At 40.2% G+C, this 15,331-nt stretch overlaps 2 protein-coding genes, 1 long non-coding RNA gene and 1 pseudogene across 4 annotated transcripts; 2 read left to right on the forward strand and 2 right to left on the reverse strand.

The window, feature by feature from the left end:
- Positions 1–3,308: 3,308 nt before the first annotated feature.
- LOC149162382 (disease resistance protein RUN1-like) lies at positions 3,309–7,234 on the reverse strand. Its single transcript, XM_089435172.1, has 4 exons — positions 6,696–7,234; positions 5,505–6,582; positions 5,059–5,373; positions 3,309–4,850 (listed from the first exon to the last, which is right to left on the reverse strand). The coding sequence occupies exons 1-4, from the start codon at positions 7,232–7,234 to the stop codon at positions 3,309–3,311; spliced, it is 3,474 nt and encodes a 1,157-aa protein (XP_089291298.1).
- Positions 7,235–7,329: 95 nt separating this feature from the next.
- Positions 7,330–8,587, reverse strand: LOC149162383 (disease resistance protein RPV1-like). The gene is made up of 3 exons (XM_089435173.1): positions 8,511–8,587; positions 8,060–8,264; positions 7,330–7,944 (listed from the first exon to the last, which is right to left on the reverse strand). The coding sequence occupies exons 1-3, from the start codon at positions 8,585–8,587 to the stop codon at positions 7,330–7,332; spliced, it is 897 nt and encodes a 298-aa protein (XP_089291299.1).
- Positions 8,588–9,971: 1,384 nt separating this feature from the next.
- Positions 9,972–13,959, forward strand: LOC149162384 (omega-6 fatty acid desaturase, chloroplastic-like; annotated as a pseudogene). Its single transcript, XR_016261927.1, has 7 exons — positions 9,972–10,018; positions 10,162–10,532; positions 11,898–12,098; positions 12,206–12,349; positions 12,491–12,642; positions 13,406–13,531; positions 13,794–13,959. The product of XR_016261927.1 is annotated as an omega-6 fatty acid desaturase, chloroplastic-like (transcript).
- Positions 13,960–13,972: 13 nt separating this feature from the next.
- Positions 13,973–15,105, forward strand: LOC149162385 (uncharacterized). Its single transcript, XR_016261928.1, has 2 exons — positions 13,973–14,507; positions 14,671–15,105. It is a non-coding gene; the product is annotated as an uncharacterized LOC149162385 (long non-coding RNA).
- Positions 15,106–15,331: the final 226 nt, after the last annotated feature.

Consider the following 15,331-nt stretch of genomic DNA (forward strand, 5'->3'; position numbering starts at 1 on the left):
AGAGACATCCTAGAACTAGTGCATACAGATATTTGTGGACCTATGCAGACTAGGTCTTTAGGAGGTGCATACTACTTTCTACTGTTTATAGATGATTGCACTAGGTTCTCTTGGGTGTATTTTTTAAGCAAAAAGAGTCAAGCTTTCCGATATTTTAAAGAATTCAAATCGATGATAGAGAACCAAACAGGAAAGAAGATAAAGATTCTCCGCTCGGACCAAGGGGGGGAATACAGGTTAAATGAGTTCATGAACTTCTGCAAGCAGCATGGGATTATACAGCAGTTCACAGTGCCACACACTCCACAGCAGAATGGAGTAGCAGAACGCAAGAACATGACCCTTGTGGAGTGTGCGAGAAGTATGCTTCAAGGTAAGGGTATTTCTAATGGTCTTTGGGCAGAAGCCATTAATACTGTTGTTTATTTAAAGAATAGGAGTCCCACCAAATGTCTAGGCTTCAAAACCCCCTTTGAAGCATTGTTTGGACTCAAACTAGCAGTCGGTCATCTGAGAATATTTGGATTTAAAGCTTTTGCTCATGTACCGAAAGAAGATAGGAAAAAGCTAGATCCCAAAGCCTTGAAATGCATATTTGTAGGATATGGCACAGAGTATAAAGCATACAAATTATATAATCCTGTGACTCATAAAGTGTTTGCAAGTAGAGATGTCATTTTTCATGAACAGATAGAAGATGGAAAGGAAGACTCTAACAATGACAGCCACATTCCATTTCTGATAGAACTGAACAGTGAAGAAGAAGAAGAAGAAAAGGAGTAGGAGCAGGGGCAGAAACAGGAAGAAGTAGCAGCAGATAGCACAATAAGTAATGATGCAGGCCCGGACAGTGCTGAAACAGAAAGAGTTGAGGTGAGTCCTTTACCTAGAAGATCAGGTAGAAAGACTAGACTACCTGCAAAATTCAGAGACTATGCTTTAATGTCCAAAATTTTAAATATTGTAGAACCCTCAAATTATGAAGAAGCAAGTAGATCAGATGAATGGAGGGCTGCAATGCATGAAGAAATGGAATCCATATATAGAAACCATACTTGGGACCTAGTTAAGCTGCCAGAAGGAAAAACCCCTATAGGTTGTAAGTGGTTGTATAAACCTAAGATAAATGCAGATGGTACTGTAGAAAAATTCAAAGCAAGACTAGTAGCAAAGGGTTATTCACAACAGGAAGGAATTGATTTCGATGACACCTTTGCCCCTGTAGCTAAACTTAATACAATTAGAATGCTAATCTGTTTAGCAACAAAACATAAATGGAAGCTACACCAGTTAGATGTTAAATCTGCATTTCTGAATGGAGAATTAAAAGAAGAAATATATTTTGTACATCCTCCTGGTTTTGTGAAAAAGGGGCAGGAGCATTTAGTGTGTAAACTGCATAAGGCACTTTATGGATTGAAACAAGCACCCAGGTCATGGTATGACAAAATTGATTCATTTTTTGTTCAGCATAGTTTCCATAGGAGCCTCAACGATCCAAATCTGTACACCAAGATAAATAAACAGAGGCAAATCATTTTGATTTCTTTGTATGTGGATGACATGATAATAACAGGGAATGCAAATAGTTTAATCAAAGAAATCAAGCAGAAAATGTCACAGGAATTTGAAATGAAAGACCTTGGTGATCTTCATTATTGCCTAGGACTAGAAGTGTGGAAAGATTTTGGTCAAACTTTTCTAACTCAAGGAAAGCATGCCAGAACCCTGTTGGAACGATTCAGAATGGAACAGTGTAAAACAGTAGCAACACCATTGCAACAGAACCTCAAGTTAAGCAGTGACGATGGCACGAAACAGGTGGATGCCACTTTGTATAGACAGCTAGTGGGAAGTCTGATATATCTTACGACAACTAGGCCTGATTTGGCATACTCTGTTAGTGTGCTGAGCCAGTTTATGTCCAGACCATTTGACAGTCACTGGAATGCAGCGAAATGTGTGTTGAGGTACCTTAGTGGTACTTGTAATTATGGTATTTTATACACTGACATTTCTGATGTTACTTTAGCAGGTTATTCAGATTCTGATTGGGCAGGGAACCTGGATGATCGTAGATCCATCACAGGTTATGCATTCAGTATCGGATCCGGGGTTATTTCATGGAGTAGCAAAAAGCAAAGCACTGTAGCATTATCGTCATGTGAAGCAGAGTACCAGGCGTTGTGTGCAGCTACATGTGAAGCCATTTGGTTGAGGAGATTGCTTAGTGATGCAGGCGAAGGACAAAAAGCAGCGACCAACATCAAAAGTGATAATCAAAGCACAATAAAGCTTGCATACAATCCAGTTTTCCATAAGAATACTAAACACATTGATACTCAGTTTCACTTTGTACGAGAAAAGATACAGTCTAAGGAAATTTGTGTGGATTATTGTAATACTTGTGATAATTTAGCTGACATTTTTACTAAGCCTCTAGGGCGAGTAAAGTTTGAGTTATTTAGAGGGATGTTAGGTGTGAAAAATAACCCTTTCTCCATTAAGGGGGGGAGTTAGAAATAATGGAGAAATGGTTATGTGGTTGTAACGTTACCTTCTTAGTTTAGGAGTTGTTCCTAGAACTTAGGAGGTTGGTTTCAGCTACCTATTTTTCAGTCATGTATTTAATATGTAATATTCATTCATTGTAAGTAGAGTGAACGAGAGAGAGAGAGTCTCCTCCTTGTATGAGTGCAGTGTCCCGGTGATGTACACACCTGTGAGCTGCATCTCCTTTTGATTAATTCAAGTTTGATTATTTTTATCTTTCAAAGTGTACAAACCTGGGCATATTGCTAAAGAATCAACCGCACAAGCCAGAAGATACCAAAGCTATGCATTATTGTTCAAATTAGACTTTCTTTCCAAGAACAGTATGCATTAAGATTATGCATTGGAATGCCAGAGTAGAGAATTTGAAATATATCAATTCAATTCAAGAATAATAGCATTCATGAATAGATAAATACTATCCATATAATTGATTAAGAGTCTGAGGGTTAAGCGAATACGTCAAAAGAAACCATGCAATATAAAGAAAAGTGAAACAATAACGAGTTGTTCCAGGCAGTACAATGATAGAAATGGAATATCATGGATCTAGTAGTGAAACTTCATCGAGGTGACATCTGATAAATTTCCTACTCTCATGTTGACATCTGATAAATTTCCTAAGAAATTAGGAGGCGGCAGCGTCCCCAATGTGGAAGCACGTGACACGAGAATGTTGACATGCGATAGATCCCCCGAAAAAATTGGACGCGGAAGCGTCTCCAAACTAGAAGCACCGTTGACATCTTCCAATTCTACAAACATGTTAACTGATAAATTTCCTTAGGAAGCGGAAGTGTCCCCAAGCTAGCAGCACCTGACAACCAAATGGAAATATTGACTTGTGATAGATCCCCCGGAAAAATTGGACGCGGAAGCGTCTCCAAACTAAAAGCACCGTTGACATCTTCCAATTCTACTCTCATGTTGACAACTGATAAATTTCTTAAGAAATTGGGAAGCGGAAGTGTCCCCAAGCTAGCAGCACCTGACAACCTAATGAAAATATTGACATGTGATAGATCTCCCGAAAAAATTGGACGCTGAAGCGTACCCAAAGTAGAAGCACCGTTGACATTTTCGAAATCCACCACGATGTTGACATCTGTTAAATTTCCCAAGAAATTCGGAAGCGGAAGCGTCCCCAAAGTGGAAGCACCTGACCACTTAATGTAAATGTTGCAATGTGCTAAATTTCCTAAGAAATTCGGAAGCGGAACTATACCCATGCTGGAAGCAGCTGACAACTGAATGGAAATGTTGACATGTGATAGATCCCCAGAAAAAATTGGACGCGGAAGCGTCTCCAAACTAGAAGCACCATTGATAATGAAATCTACGCCCAGGTTGACATGTGCTAAATTTCCTAAGAAATTCGGAAGCCGAAGCGTCTCCAAACTAGAACCACCTGACAAGCTGATGTCGACATCTGTTAAATTTCCAGAAAGCAGCGTCTGCAAACTGGAAAGATCTGACGATCTGATGTTAATATTTGTTAAACTTTCAAAAGACTTGGGAAGCGTCTTCAACCTGGAAGCACCTGACAATTCAAAATTCTGGAGATTTCTTAAATTTTCAAAAGAATTTGGAATCTTCTCCAACATAGAAGCATCTAACAAACTGAAGTTCTGGAGATTCGTTAAATTTCCAAAACAATTAGGAAGCTTCTCCCAACTGGAAACACCTGACAATTCCAAGTGCTGGAGATTTATTAAATTTCCAAATGAATTTGGAAGCGGCTTCAACTTAGAAGCATCTAACAAAGTGAAGTGCTGGAGATTTGTTAAGTTTCCAAAAAAACTCGGAAACGTCTCCCAACTGGAAGCACCTGACATTTCGAAGTGCTGGAGATTTCTTAAATTTTCGAAAGAACTCGGAAGAGTCCGGAAACTGGAAGCATTCAACAAAGCGAAGTGCTGGAGATTTGCCAAATTTCCAAAAAATATGGGAAGCGTCTCCCAACTGGAAGCACCTGACATTTCGAAGTGGCGGAGATTTGTTAAATTTCCAAAAGAATTCGGAAGCGTCATTAGACTGGAAGCCTGATTCAAATTGATGCGCTGAAGGTTTGTCAGCTTTCCAAAGGTCTCAGGAAGCGACAACATCTGTGAACACCTTAGTAGGATCAAGCATTTCAACGAGTGCAGATTGCACAATTCCTCCGGCAAGCTTTTGAGTGGGAGAATCCGATTTTCATGACCCACAAAAATCTTTTCAAGGCGGGTCAGCTGCCCTATGGAGTTCGGAAAGTGTGAAAGAGGAGAAATAATATTTAGCTCTCGCAGCTGGACAGGCGCCTGCAATGTTCACATTTCAAGAAAAGATATTTAGTTTTTGCAGCTGGACAGGTTTCTGCAACTATCAGAAAGATTTATGAGGGATATCATCTAAAATCTGAAACGAAATGTGAAAGAGGAATAAACCTAGATATTTTGTTTATGAGGAATATCATTTACACATTGAAATGAGATGTGAAAGAAAAAATACACGCACATATCTGCATACCTGAGACTCATTTTGCCACAACATTTTCAATTTGCTCCCAGCCACTTCTAAAACTCTTAAATTTTCCATCGGAATCCAAGAAGGAAAGAATGAGTACGGACAATGATACCAGCGGAGCCATCGGAGAGGTACTGACGGAGTTCTCCCTAATATAGCTTTTAAATATGGACCTTGAGTGGCAAGAATTTCCAAATTGGTACAATCATAACGATTTTTATTGAACAGTTTCCACCTACGGTCCTGGGAGCGGCGTGAAAAAAGGAGAGAGTGTGGCACGCGAGGAACCATCGAAATTCCACGGATTTTGGTTATAACCTATTCATTCATCAAAACGTACACATATATACTATCATTTTCCACTGTACATATCTATCTTTCTGGAATAAAGTAAAGCAATTTGTAAATATTAGGAAGTGAAGAGAGGATTGAATGGTTGGAGCACTCACAGATAAAGTTTGCTCCAAAAAATCATCAATTTGGGAAAGTCGACGCGGCATTGATTCTTGTTTGGCAATAATTCTTCCCATATCTCTAATTTGATCATGCATTTTTATCTTCTTCTCACTGTCCACCTCCAGTAGACATTTGCTCTCTAGATTTTCAAGCCCCACAGTACCCCATATTCTTATTGCCGTGTCTATCTCCTCTCCTATGAAAAAACAAACAATATCTAAAAATATTTTTTGATCCTCTTCTTCAAGTTTCTCATAACTAATGCGGAGTCTATTTAGTATTTCAGTAGGAAGTCTCTTGTGAAGTTGTTCAAGAAACTCTTCCCAGTAACACTTTTGTCGTCCACAAACAGTCGCCCCAAAGACTTTCAAAGATAATGGCAGTCCGTCACATGCCATTACAAACTGATCTACCAGATCTGCAAACCCTTCTGGTGGATCTCTATGATGGAAGGCATGGCAGCAGAAGAGCTCTTTTGAGTCCGGTATACTCAGACCCTTTAGATTATAAATTGATTCGCCTTCGAGTTCTGACGTTCTCAGGACATGCTGGTCACGAGAGGTAACCAAAATGAGGCTCTGCGGGTTAAGGGAATCCTTCATTGATGAAAGTTTTTCCATCTGATCTACATCATCTACATCATCTAGAATTATAAGTGCATGACAAGAGGAGAGATGTTTTTTAAGTTCCCATATACCCTGGGCAGGATTCTCAATTTTGATATCCTCATGTTTCAGTTCCTGAATGAGCCTACTCTGCAAATAATTTAAGGACATTGTCCTTGCAGTTTCTCTAACATCAGATAAAAAGACTGATTCGTTATAATGTGATCTTTTGAGGTTGAAGAAATGTTTAGCCAGAGTAGTTTTACCAAGCCCACCTGCACCCACAATCGCTGCAACCCTAGCCCTCACGGTCTTCAACTCCTGCTGCTTCGATAGGACCGTCCTTTCAAAATCTTGCAATTTCTCACCCAACCCAGTTGGATATTTTGCCACATCCAACGGTACTTTTGGAACTTTCTTCACAACGCCTTGCAGGACCTTCTGCAAGAGGTCATACTCATCATCCCTGAGTAATAGTTGAGAGGACGACATAAGTAGCGAAAAAAAGGACAAGCACCTCATATCACTCTTACAAATTGAAATTTAAAATGTATTGAGGAGACGGGAGATCCAGCTTACCCTCGCATCACGAAACCGCTTATACCCGCAACCTGAGAAAGCGCATCTCTCCAACTTTGAATGGTCTCTGAGTCGTAGCGTGGTTTTTCTATTCCAGTATGAGGGTCGCGTGTTGTCTTCTCCTGCAGGTTCTGGAGAGCTTCACCGTACGCTCCTCCTTTGACCGTCCAGCGGAGCACAGCAGGCTCAACGCCGTAAAACACGGGAAGAACGGGAGCCCCAGATTTTACCATGAGGACTAGCTCATTAAGGCACCACTCTGATTTTGCATAAGTAGGAGAGAATATGGCAACCTGGACGGAGGCTCCTCTAATTGCGGCTTCTAATTGAGAAGTAATGTTATATCCCTCTCTCAATTCCTGGTCGTCGAGAAAGACTTGCAATCCCCGGTCACGGAGCCGAAGGTAGAGACGAGTGGCGAAGGTGTGTTTACAGTCGGGGCCACGATGATTGATAAAAACATCGTAGCAGAGATAAGAGGTGGAGGCAGAAGAAGCCGCCTCAGTAGAGGGAGCAGGGACGACTGTACGCTGGGACATTGGAATTCGACACTGGATAATTGCAGGGATGGTGCAAATAATAATAAGAAACGAAGGGCGGCCGAATGAATAGATTCACTAAACACTGCAGGCGATCATGCGCAGAAGAGCTCTTTTGAGTCTGGCATACTCAGACCCTTTAGATTATAAATTGATTCGCCTTCGAGTTCTGACGTTCTCAGGACATGCCGGTCACGAGAGGTAACCAAAATGAGGCTCTGCGGGTTAAGGGAATCCTTCATTGATGAAAGTTTTTCCATCTGATCTACATCATCTACATCATCTAGAATTACAAGTGCATGACAAGAGGAGAGATGTTTTTTAAGTTCCCATATACCCTGGTCAGGATTCTCAATTTTGATATCCGCATGTTTCAGTTCCTGAATGAGCCTACTCTGCAAATAATTTAAGGACTTTGTCCTTGCAGTTTCTCTAACATCAGATAAAAAGACTGATTCTTTATAATGTGATCTTTTGAGGTTGAAAAATTGTTTAGCCAGAGTAGTTTTACCAAGCCCACCTGCACCCACAATGGCTGCAACCCTAGCCTTCACGGTCTTCAACTCCTGCTGCTTCGATAGGACCGTCCTTTCAAAATCTTGCAATTTCTCACCCAACCCAGTTGGATATTTTGCCACATCCAACGGTACTTTTGGAACTTTCTTCACAACGCCTTGCACGACCTTCTCCAAGAGGTCATACTCATCATCCTGAGTAATAGTTGAGAGAACTACATAATTAGCGAAAAAAAGGACAAGCACCTCATATCACTCTTACAAATTGAAAACTAAAATGTATTGAAGAGACAGGGGAGATCCAGCTTACCCTCGCATCAAAAAACCGACCCGCACCCTGAGAAAGCGCATCTCTCCAACTTTGAATGGTCTCTGAGTCGTAGCGCGGTTTTTCTTTACCAGTATGAGGGTCGCGTGTTGTCTTCTGCAGGTTCTGGAGAGCTTCACCGTACGCTCCGCTTTTGACCGTCCAGCGGAGTACAGCAGACTCAACGCCGTAAAACACGGGAATGAATCTGGTTAACCATTCCCGAATTTGAAATTAAAATATCTAAAATTTGGGCGGGCGTTTTCAAAATTCAAATGACTATGGCATTAATGCAAGTCCTGCAGCTCGCGTCAGTGTTTTCCGGTGAAAGCCGGCGTCCTTTCCCGGCCGGAGGGATACCCCATTACATGCCCATGCATGCATGATGAATTTACTGGGCCTTTGCTGGCCGACTTGAGGTCCCATTGTAGTACTCTTAAACTGCATTGAATACCCAATAGCATGGGATTTAGTGGTTTCCGAAGAAGCCGCCTCAGTAGAGGGAGCAGGGACTACTGTACGCTGGGACATTGGAATTCGACACTGGATAATTGCAGGGATGGTGCAAATAATAATAAGAAACGAAGGGCGGCCGAATGAATAGATTCACTAAACTCTGCAGGCGATCATGCGCATTTAATGTAGCAGGGATAAGAGGTGGAGGCAGAAGAAGCCGCCTCAGTAGAGGGAGCAGGGACGACTGTACGCTGGGACATTGGAATTCGACACTGGATAATTGCAGGGATGGTGCAAATAATAATGAAATAGTTTATAACGCGACTTTTTGAAAGTCTTTTTGGCGGGTTTTTCCGGTCGAAATCCGGCAGGAATTTATTGGAATCTCAAGTTTGATAGCTAGTTTCTGCACAATGAAAGCGTCCCAGGGGTTTTCGAGGGTGCTGAATCCAGATATGCAGTTAAGAAACAAAGGGCGGCCGAATGAATAGATTCACTAAACACTGCAGGCGATCATGCGCATTTAATGAAGTGGCGATATATTAAATGAGATACTTTCAAGACCGCAAGCGATCTGATCATGAAAACAATAATTAAGAAAGTGGCGTTCTGCAACTTGCAACCATAGTCATACGCGTATATTGTACGATATTCTATATTAACCACTAAAGACTTTGCCATTTACTTTTGTTGCCGACCATCACGTGAAGAGATAGAACTCTAGCGACATTAGTCAGTCCACTCAGATCATGGAGCATGGCTTTCAATTTCTTTTCCCAAAAGATATTTCAAAGAAAGCACTCCATTTTTCGCACTTTCCTTGTGACATTTAAGTTACTCGCTATAATTTTAATATTTAAGTTATTGGTAATAAATTTCTAATTGTTATTTTTATTTTTTATTTTAGTTGCGAAAAATTAGTTAAAAATTTAAAAAAAAAAATTGGAGGTAAAGGATCATGACAAAAGTGTAAAATTTAGAGGTATTTTTTAAAGCCAAATTTTGATCTTTAGGCCGATAGGCCTTCCTTTGAAAGGGACTTTCGTCGTCCTTTTGATTCTCACGCTGACACCTGGCGGATTGTGAAATTTGTTTAGTATTTGTTCAAGTTTGATTGTCATGCTGACACCTGGGGGAGTTTGCAAGCCACGACGTAGCCATCACAGAATAAGGTCGCAGAATCAGGGCAAAAGGTCGCAGAATAAGGGCAAGTGCGGTTACAGATCCGATCGAGGCACTCCGTGAAAAAGCCAAGGATGGGTTTCCGTGTCTCTTTTTGCCCGTGACTCTGTATACAAAGCCAGTCACTGACAGGTCGCGAGGTCGAATCCGGACCTCTGCAAAAGCTGAATGGGAATGGAAGTGGAGATCTTCTGAGCGAACTGTGTTGTGCGATGGAAAAGGGAGGAGGAATGAGATTCTTATGCATGGGCACCTAAGTCACCAGCGGTGGCACATCACCAGCGGTGGCACATGTCTTCCACTCACAGCTTCCTCGTCTCAAAGGTTAGCTGAATCTCCCCTCCTCTGCCCGTTCATTTTACGTTTTTGGCAAAATTTATCTTAATTTGGCACCGGTTTTGATTAAGTGTTAGGTTTGAAACTTTTCTTTGTGTGTCTTTTTGCCTATTTTTGTTATTTGTTTGCAGGATGGTCGCAAGATTAGCAATGGGAACTGCGCGCTATTTAGGGCCGGCAATGCACCGCCATTCATTGGAATAATACGGCACCAAGTCGTAGACGAGGAGGGCGACGTAAAGCTGGGAGTGAATTGGCTTTACAGGCCTGCTGACGTGAAATTAGGCAAAGGCGCCTCAATTGACCCCTGCCGCCCAACGAGGTATTTTATTCGTTCCACCAGGATGAGATATCGGGGGCATCGTTGCTTCATCCCTGTAAAGTCGCGTTTCTCAGCAAGGGTGTTCAACTTCCCTCGGGGGTTTCGGCGTTTGTGTATAGAAGGGTCTACGATGTTACCAGTAAATGCTTGTGGTGGCTCACCGACCGAGATTACACTAATGTAAGATTACCGCACTGCTTTGCTTGCATTATTATTGAATATCATAATGGGATTTTTTTATTATGATTACTGGTTTCATTAGGTTTTTGGGCTGTAGGGTTTCTTAGAGTCTCTGTCTGAGAGTTTGTGTTCCAGTTAATAGAGAAAACATATGTGATTGAGTGCTACAGAATCTTAGTTCTCGCTGTTCATATTTTTCAATTATCCATGTATTTGTAGAACTAGCATTCTTACTTGCAATTTTGAGATGCTTTCATTCCTTAAACTACCTCGGGTTTGTAGGAGTGGTCTGTTTACCATGAATTTGAAATTTAACATGGTATCACAGCTGCAGATCTGAAATCTTTTAGGAATCAGTGCATGGAGAAGGGTGCTCCCTGTGAGTGGGAGCTGTTGGAAGATTTCAGTGGTTATGATGCCCAAGAGCTTCAATGGTTGAAGCATTCCAGTCCTTTGAGAGGTTTTAGGTTGTGATTCCCTAACTGCTCCAGTGATTGGAGTGTTGTTTGTCCCTGAGAGAAGCAATATGCCTTTGTGATAGGTTGCTGATCTGATTTATTTCTGGCTTATCTGTTGAGTTGAGGTGTGATGTTAGATTTTCTAAGCCCAGCAAATTGATTTAGAGTGCCAATAACTTTTATACGCAGAATTTAATTTTAACAGCATAACCAAATCTGAAATTTATGCGCAGGGAATATTTAATTTAGTTTTAAGCTAATTTTAATTTTCTACAGTGAATGCACATCCCAGGGAAACTCTCTGGTCACTTCTGATTTCGAGGATGGTAGCCGGGGTGAACTGGCCGGTTGCAATTTTTGTAATTTAGTTTTAATCTAATTTTAATTTTCTCCAGTGAATGCACATCCCAAGGAAACTCTCTGGTCGCTTCTGATTTTGAGGATGGTCGCTTCTGATTTTGAGGATGGTAAACGGGGTGAACTGGCTAGTTGCAATTTTTGGCAACCTAACCTAGCCCGGACATTGAATGAGGCCCAATAATATACACAGAGGTAGCCATCCCGGGGACTTGACCCCATGACCTCCTGCTTGTAATGCACAGCACTCAACCACTTGAGTTAACCCACTGGACTAGATTAAAAACTAAACATGCAATACCTTATGTGGGGTTTTGCCCATGCATTCAATTTCCTCTTGTTTTGTTTTGCACTAATTGCCCACTTTTTGTGATATTGATGTGTTAATAAAAGAGAGCTGATTTACAGGTATCATTTCAGGAAGGCATTTGAGTCATTCAATCAATAACGAAGTACATCTCTGTCTCCGCTGTTCCCAGTATTTGAATTTTCATTGATGCTTGCTATTCTTTAAATGCCATAAACGTTACTTTGTTGGTAACCTGAACAGAGAACACCAACCCAACTATGTGGGTTAAGGAAGAAGGCATTGAGATTCATCTCAGCTGTGGCTGTTCCTATTCCTCCACCTCCAGTTAATGACAAAGAGGAAAGAATGCACCTTGCTGAAGATTATGGATTTACCCAAATTGGGGAGCCTGTTCCTGATAATGTGACATTGAAGCATGTCATTGATACCCTACCTCAGGAGGTATCTCGTTGTCTCAGTTGTTTTGACATGTAATTACAAATCCTCTAGACGTGCAAGTTGTGGTGTATTTTAAGGTCACCTAATTCTGCTTTGTAATACCTGGACAGGCATTTGAGATTAACTATTTTAAGGCTTGGAGAACTGTAGTTACATCAGTTACTGCTTATTCACTAGGGATTTATATCATATCAAGAGCACCTTGGTACCTCCTCCCTCTTGCTTGGGCATGGGCTGGAACTGCAATCACCGGGGTCAGTTTATTTTTATATATCAAACGATGCTTTCATGACAGTGAGCATGTTAATTTTTGAAAAGAGGAGTTGTACAATTTGGGAATTTTGTCATCATGCCTTTTTTGTTTGTATTCTTCTGCTAATTGTTTTTGTTTGTAGTTCTTTGTGATAGGACATGATTGTGCACACAAGTGCTTTTCAAAAAACAAGATGATAGAGGATATTGTTGGGACGCTGGCCTTCTTACCTCTAATCTATCCATATGAACCATGGCGAATCAAGCATGACAGACATCATGCCAAGACAAACATGTTTTCTCTCTCTTTCTCTCTCTCTGTATGTGTGAAGTTTGAACAGAGGGAAATTAGTGAAGCAAATGGTATTTGTTTAATTTGGTTAAAAGGCTGACTATAATTCATAACAAATAGTTTCATTTCTTTCTCATTTGCATGTAAGGAAGCAAATTATTATCGAATCTGCTAGTATGCCTAGAGAGGATCTACTTTGGATTTTTCTAGACAATGATGAGTCCTTTTAGTTGTTTGTATTTAGCCTACATTCCAGAAAAAGTTACAGTCTATATGATAACTCATCTGAGATTAAATGGACCTGATGCAATTATGTGAGAGTGGAATTCTTACTTGAGTTTATTATTTTTTCTACAATATTAGCCATTGGATAAATAGTTGCTACCAGTTCAACCTGTAGAATGGTTTGGCATAAACAGTTATTAAATAACAAAAACCTAAGTGAAGAACATATCTGCCAAGCCTCAACTTATGGACAAATATGTATCTAGCATACTCAAACGAAAATAAATATTTGGTGTTTGTGCATTATTCCATGCATGTCGACCTGGAGGCTGGCTCTATATGTGTGTGAGAGAGATTTCCTGCAATCCACCTAGAAAAAGATGAGAAGTGAAGGTTCCTCCTTGACAGCGGATCACTAATTTTACACTTATAGTCCAGTAATGGCACCTTGACAAGAACAGTTACTAATATTTGGATATTGATATGATCTGTGACTAATTTCTTTGCACCTTGACATAAGTTGTGACTCTTTTGTGCCTAGGCTAGGTGAAGACACTGCATGGCACCCATTGCTAAGGGAAAATTATGATTGTTTACCGCTGTCTTTGAGGCCATTGTTTGATGCTGGATTTGGTCCATTACGTCCATGGTTATCAGTTGGTCACTGGTATGCATCTATATTAAAGGACTATCTTAATGGTCTCGGATGTCCATATTACAGTACGATAGGGCATGATGTACCATTTAATTCAAGATGATCTTTGACAAATAAGATTAAATGAATGTAGTTGACGTTTTCTATTTGTTTTTCCTTTGTTATGCTGAGAGCTTCACCTAGGAAGCATGAAAAACGATGAATCCAATCTCGTAACAGCTTTTGTCTGTATCATACTCTATTATACCCACACACATTTTCTGCTTTATGACAGGTTGAATTGCCACTTTGATTTGAACAAATTTAGAGCATATGAAAGAAAGAAAGTTCTTATAAGTTTGACTTGGGTCTTTGCATTCATGGCTATTGGATGGCCACTGATAATATACAAGACAGGAGTTATAGGCTGGTTCAAGTTTTGGCTCATGCCATGGCTTGGATATATCACTTTTGGGTAAACTTCTCTTCTCTCATATTTGTCATCAACTCTATTCAAATGGGCATGTTCGTCCTATGATTTTCTACTGGTTATGTAGTTTATTTAATTTACTGCTTCTGAAATTGTACAAGGATTCGTTAAAGCTTGTGGCATTCTTTGTGTGCCTTTTTCTGACATGAAATTGTGCAGATGAGTACTTTTACTATGGTCCATCATACAACACCTCATATACCTTTCAAACATCCCAAACACTGGAATGCTACACAAGCTCAATTAGGTGGAACAGTTCATTGCAGCTATCCATATTGGTGATGCTCAATTTTACTAATTCATCCTTTTTCTATTTTCATTCAATTTGTTTTTCTTCATCTTATTATTTTGTGTGTGTCAGGATAATGAGGCCTTTGCAGATCACTCATATATTTATTTTGCAGGATTGAATTGTTGTGCCATGACATTAATGTTCATATTCCCCATCATATTTCTCAAAGAATTCCAAGCTATAATCTACAGTTAGCTCAGGATTCCCTCCGCCAAAACTGGGGCAAGGTATACATTTTTTCAAATTAAAATTAAAAATGTACACTATATCTCATCCGGCATTCTTTTTGACTTGTATGGCTTTTAGAAAGGTAATGTGTGGCGGACAGATCCTTAGATTCATTTTATTTTCTTCATTAATGGGTTTTCTTTGGGTGGTATGTATGACCAGTATCTTAATGAGGCCCACTGGAATTGGCGATTAATGAAGACAATAATGACAAAGTGTCATATATATGACGAGGACAAGAATTATGTGGCTATGGATGAAGGTGCACAAGAGGAGTCAAAAGTCCTCAGACTTTTAAGGAGATTGATGCCAAACTCATCATAAGATGTAATGATAGTTCTATTACACCAATGACCTTGCCGACAACCTACGAATTGATGTTTGCTCTTGTTGAACAGGATCATCATACACTAAAGCATAAGGAAATTAGGAGGAATTTCCATGCTATAGGTAGATGAAGGTTTTTTCCATAGAATTCATGTGCCCAAGGGAGCACCCCACTTGAGCCCCCAACTTTCGTTGATTTAACAGATTCTTCAAAATGTTTGCGATATTTATGAGTGATGATTATGAAATATATTAATTGTTTTACTGTGATTAAGAGTATGATCTGTTTTCTATACCTAAAGAACAATGGTATCTTCATATACTGTGTTTCGGGATAAGTGCAAAGCAATGAATGATCCACGTGGATATTAAATTGCATTGAAATGAAATTAAGAGAAGATGCATATTAGCTTCAAGGGATAGCTCAGTTGGTCAAGTTTTTGTTGCTAAGTATCTTGCCAATTGGCAGGGTGGAGTCAAATCTCCTCGACATCCT

The sequence above is a fragment of the Pinus tabuliformis genome, chromosome 5_2 (genome assembly GCF_031772625.1).
Source record: "Pinus tabuliformis cultivar Carrire ecotype Pingquan chromosome 5_2, CPIR1, whole genome shotgun sequence".
NCBI classification, from domain to species: domain Eukaryota; kingdom Viridiplantae; phylum Streptophyta; class Pinopsida; order Pinales; family Pinaceae; genus Pinus; species Pinus tabuliformis.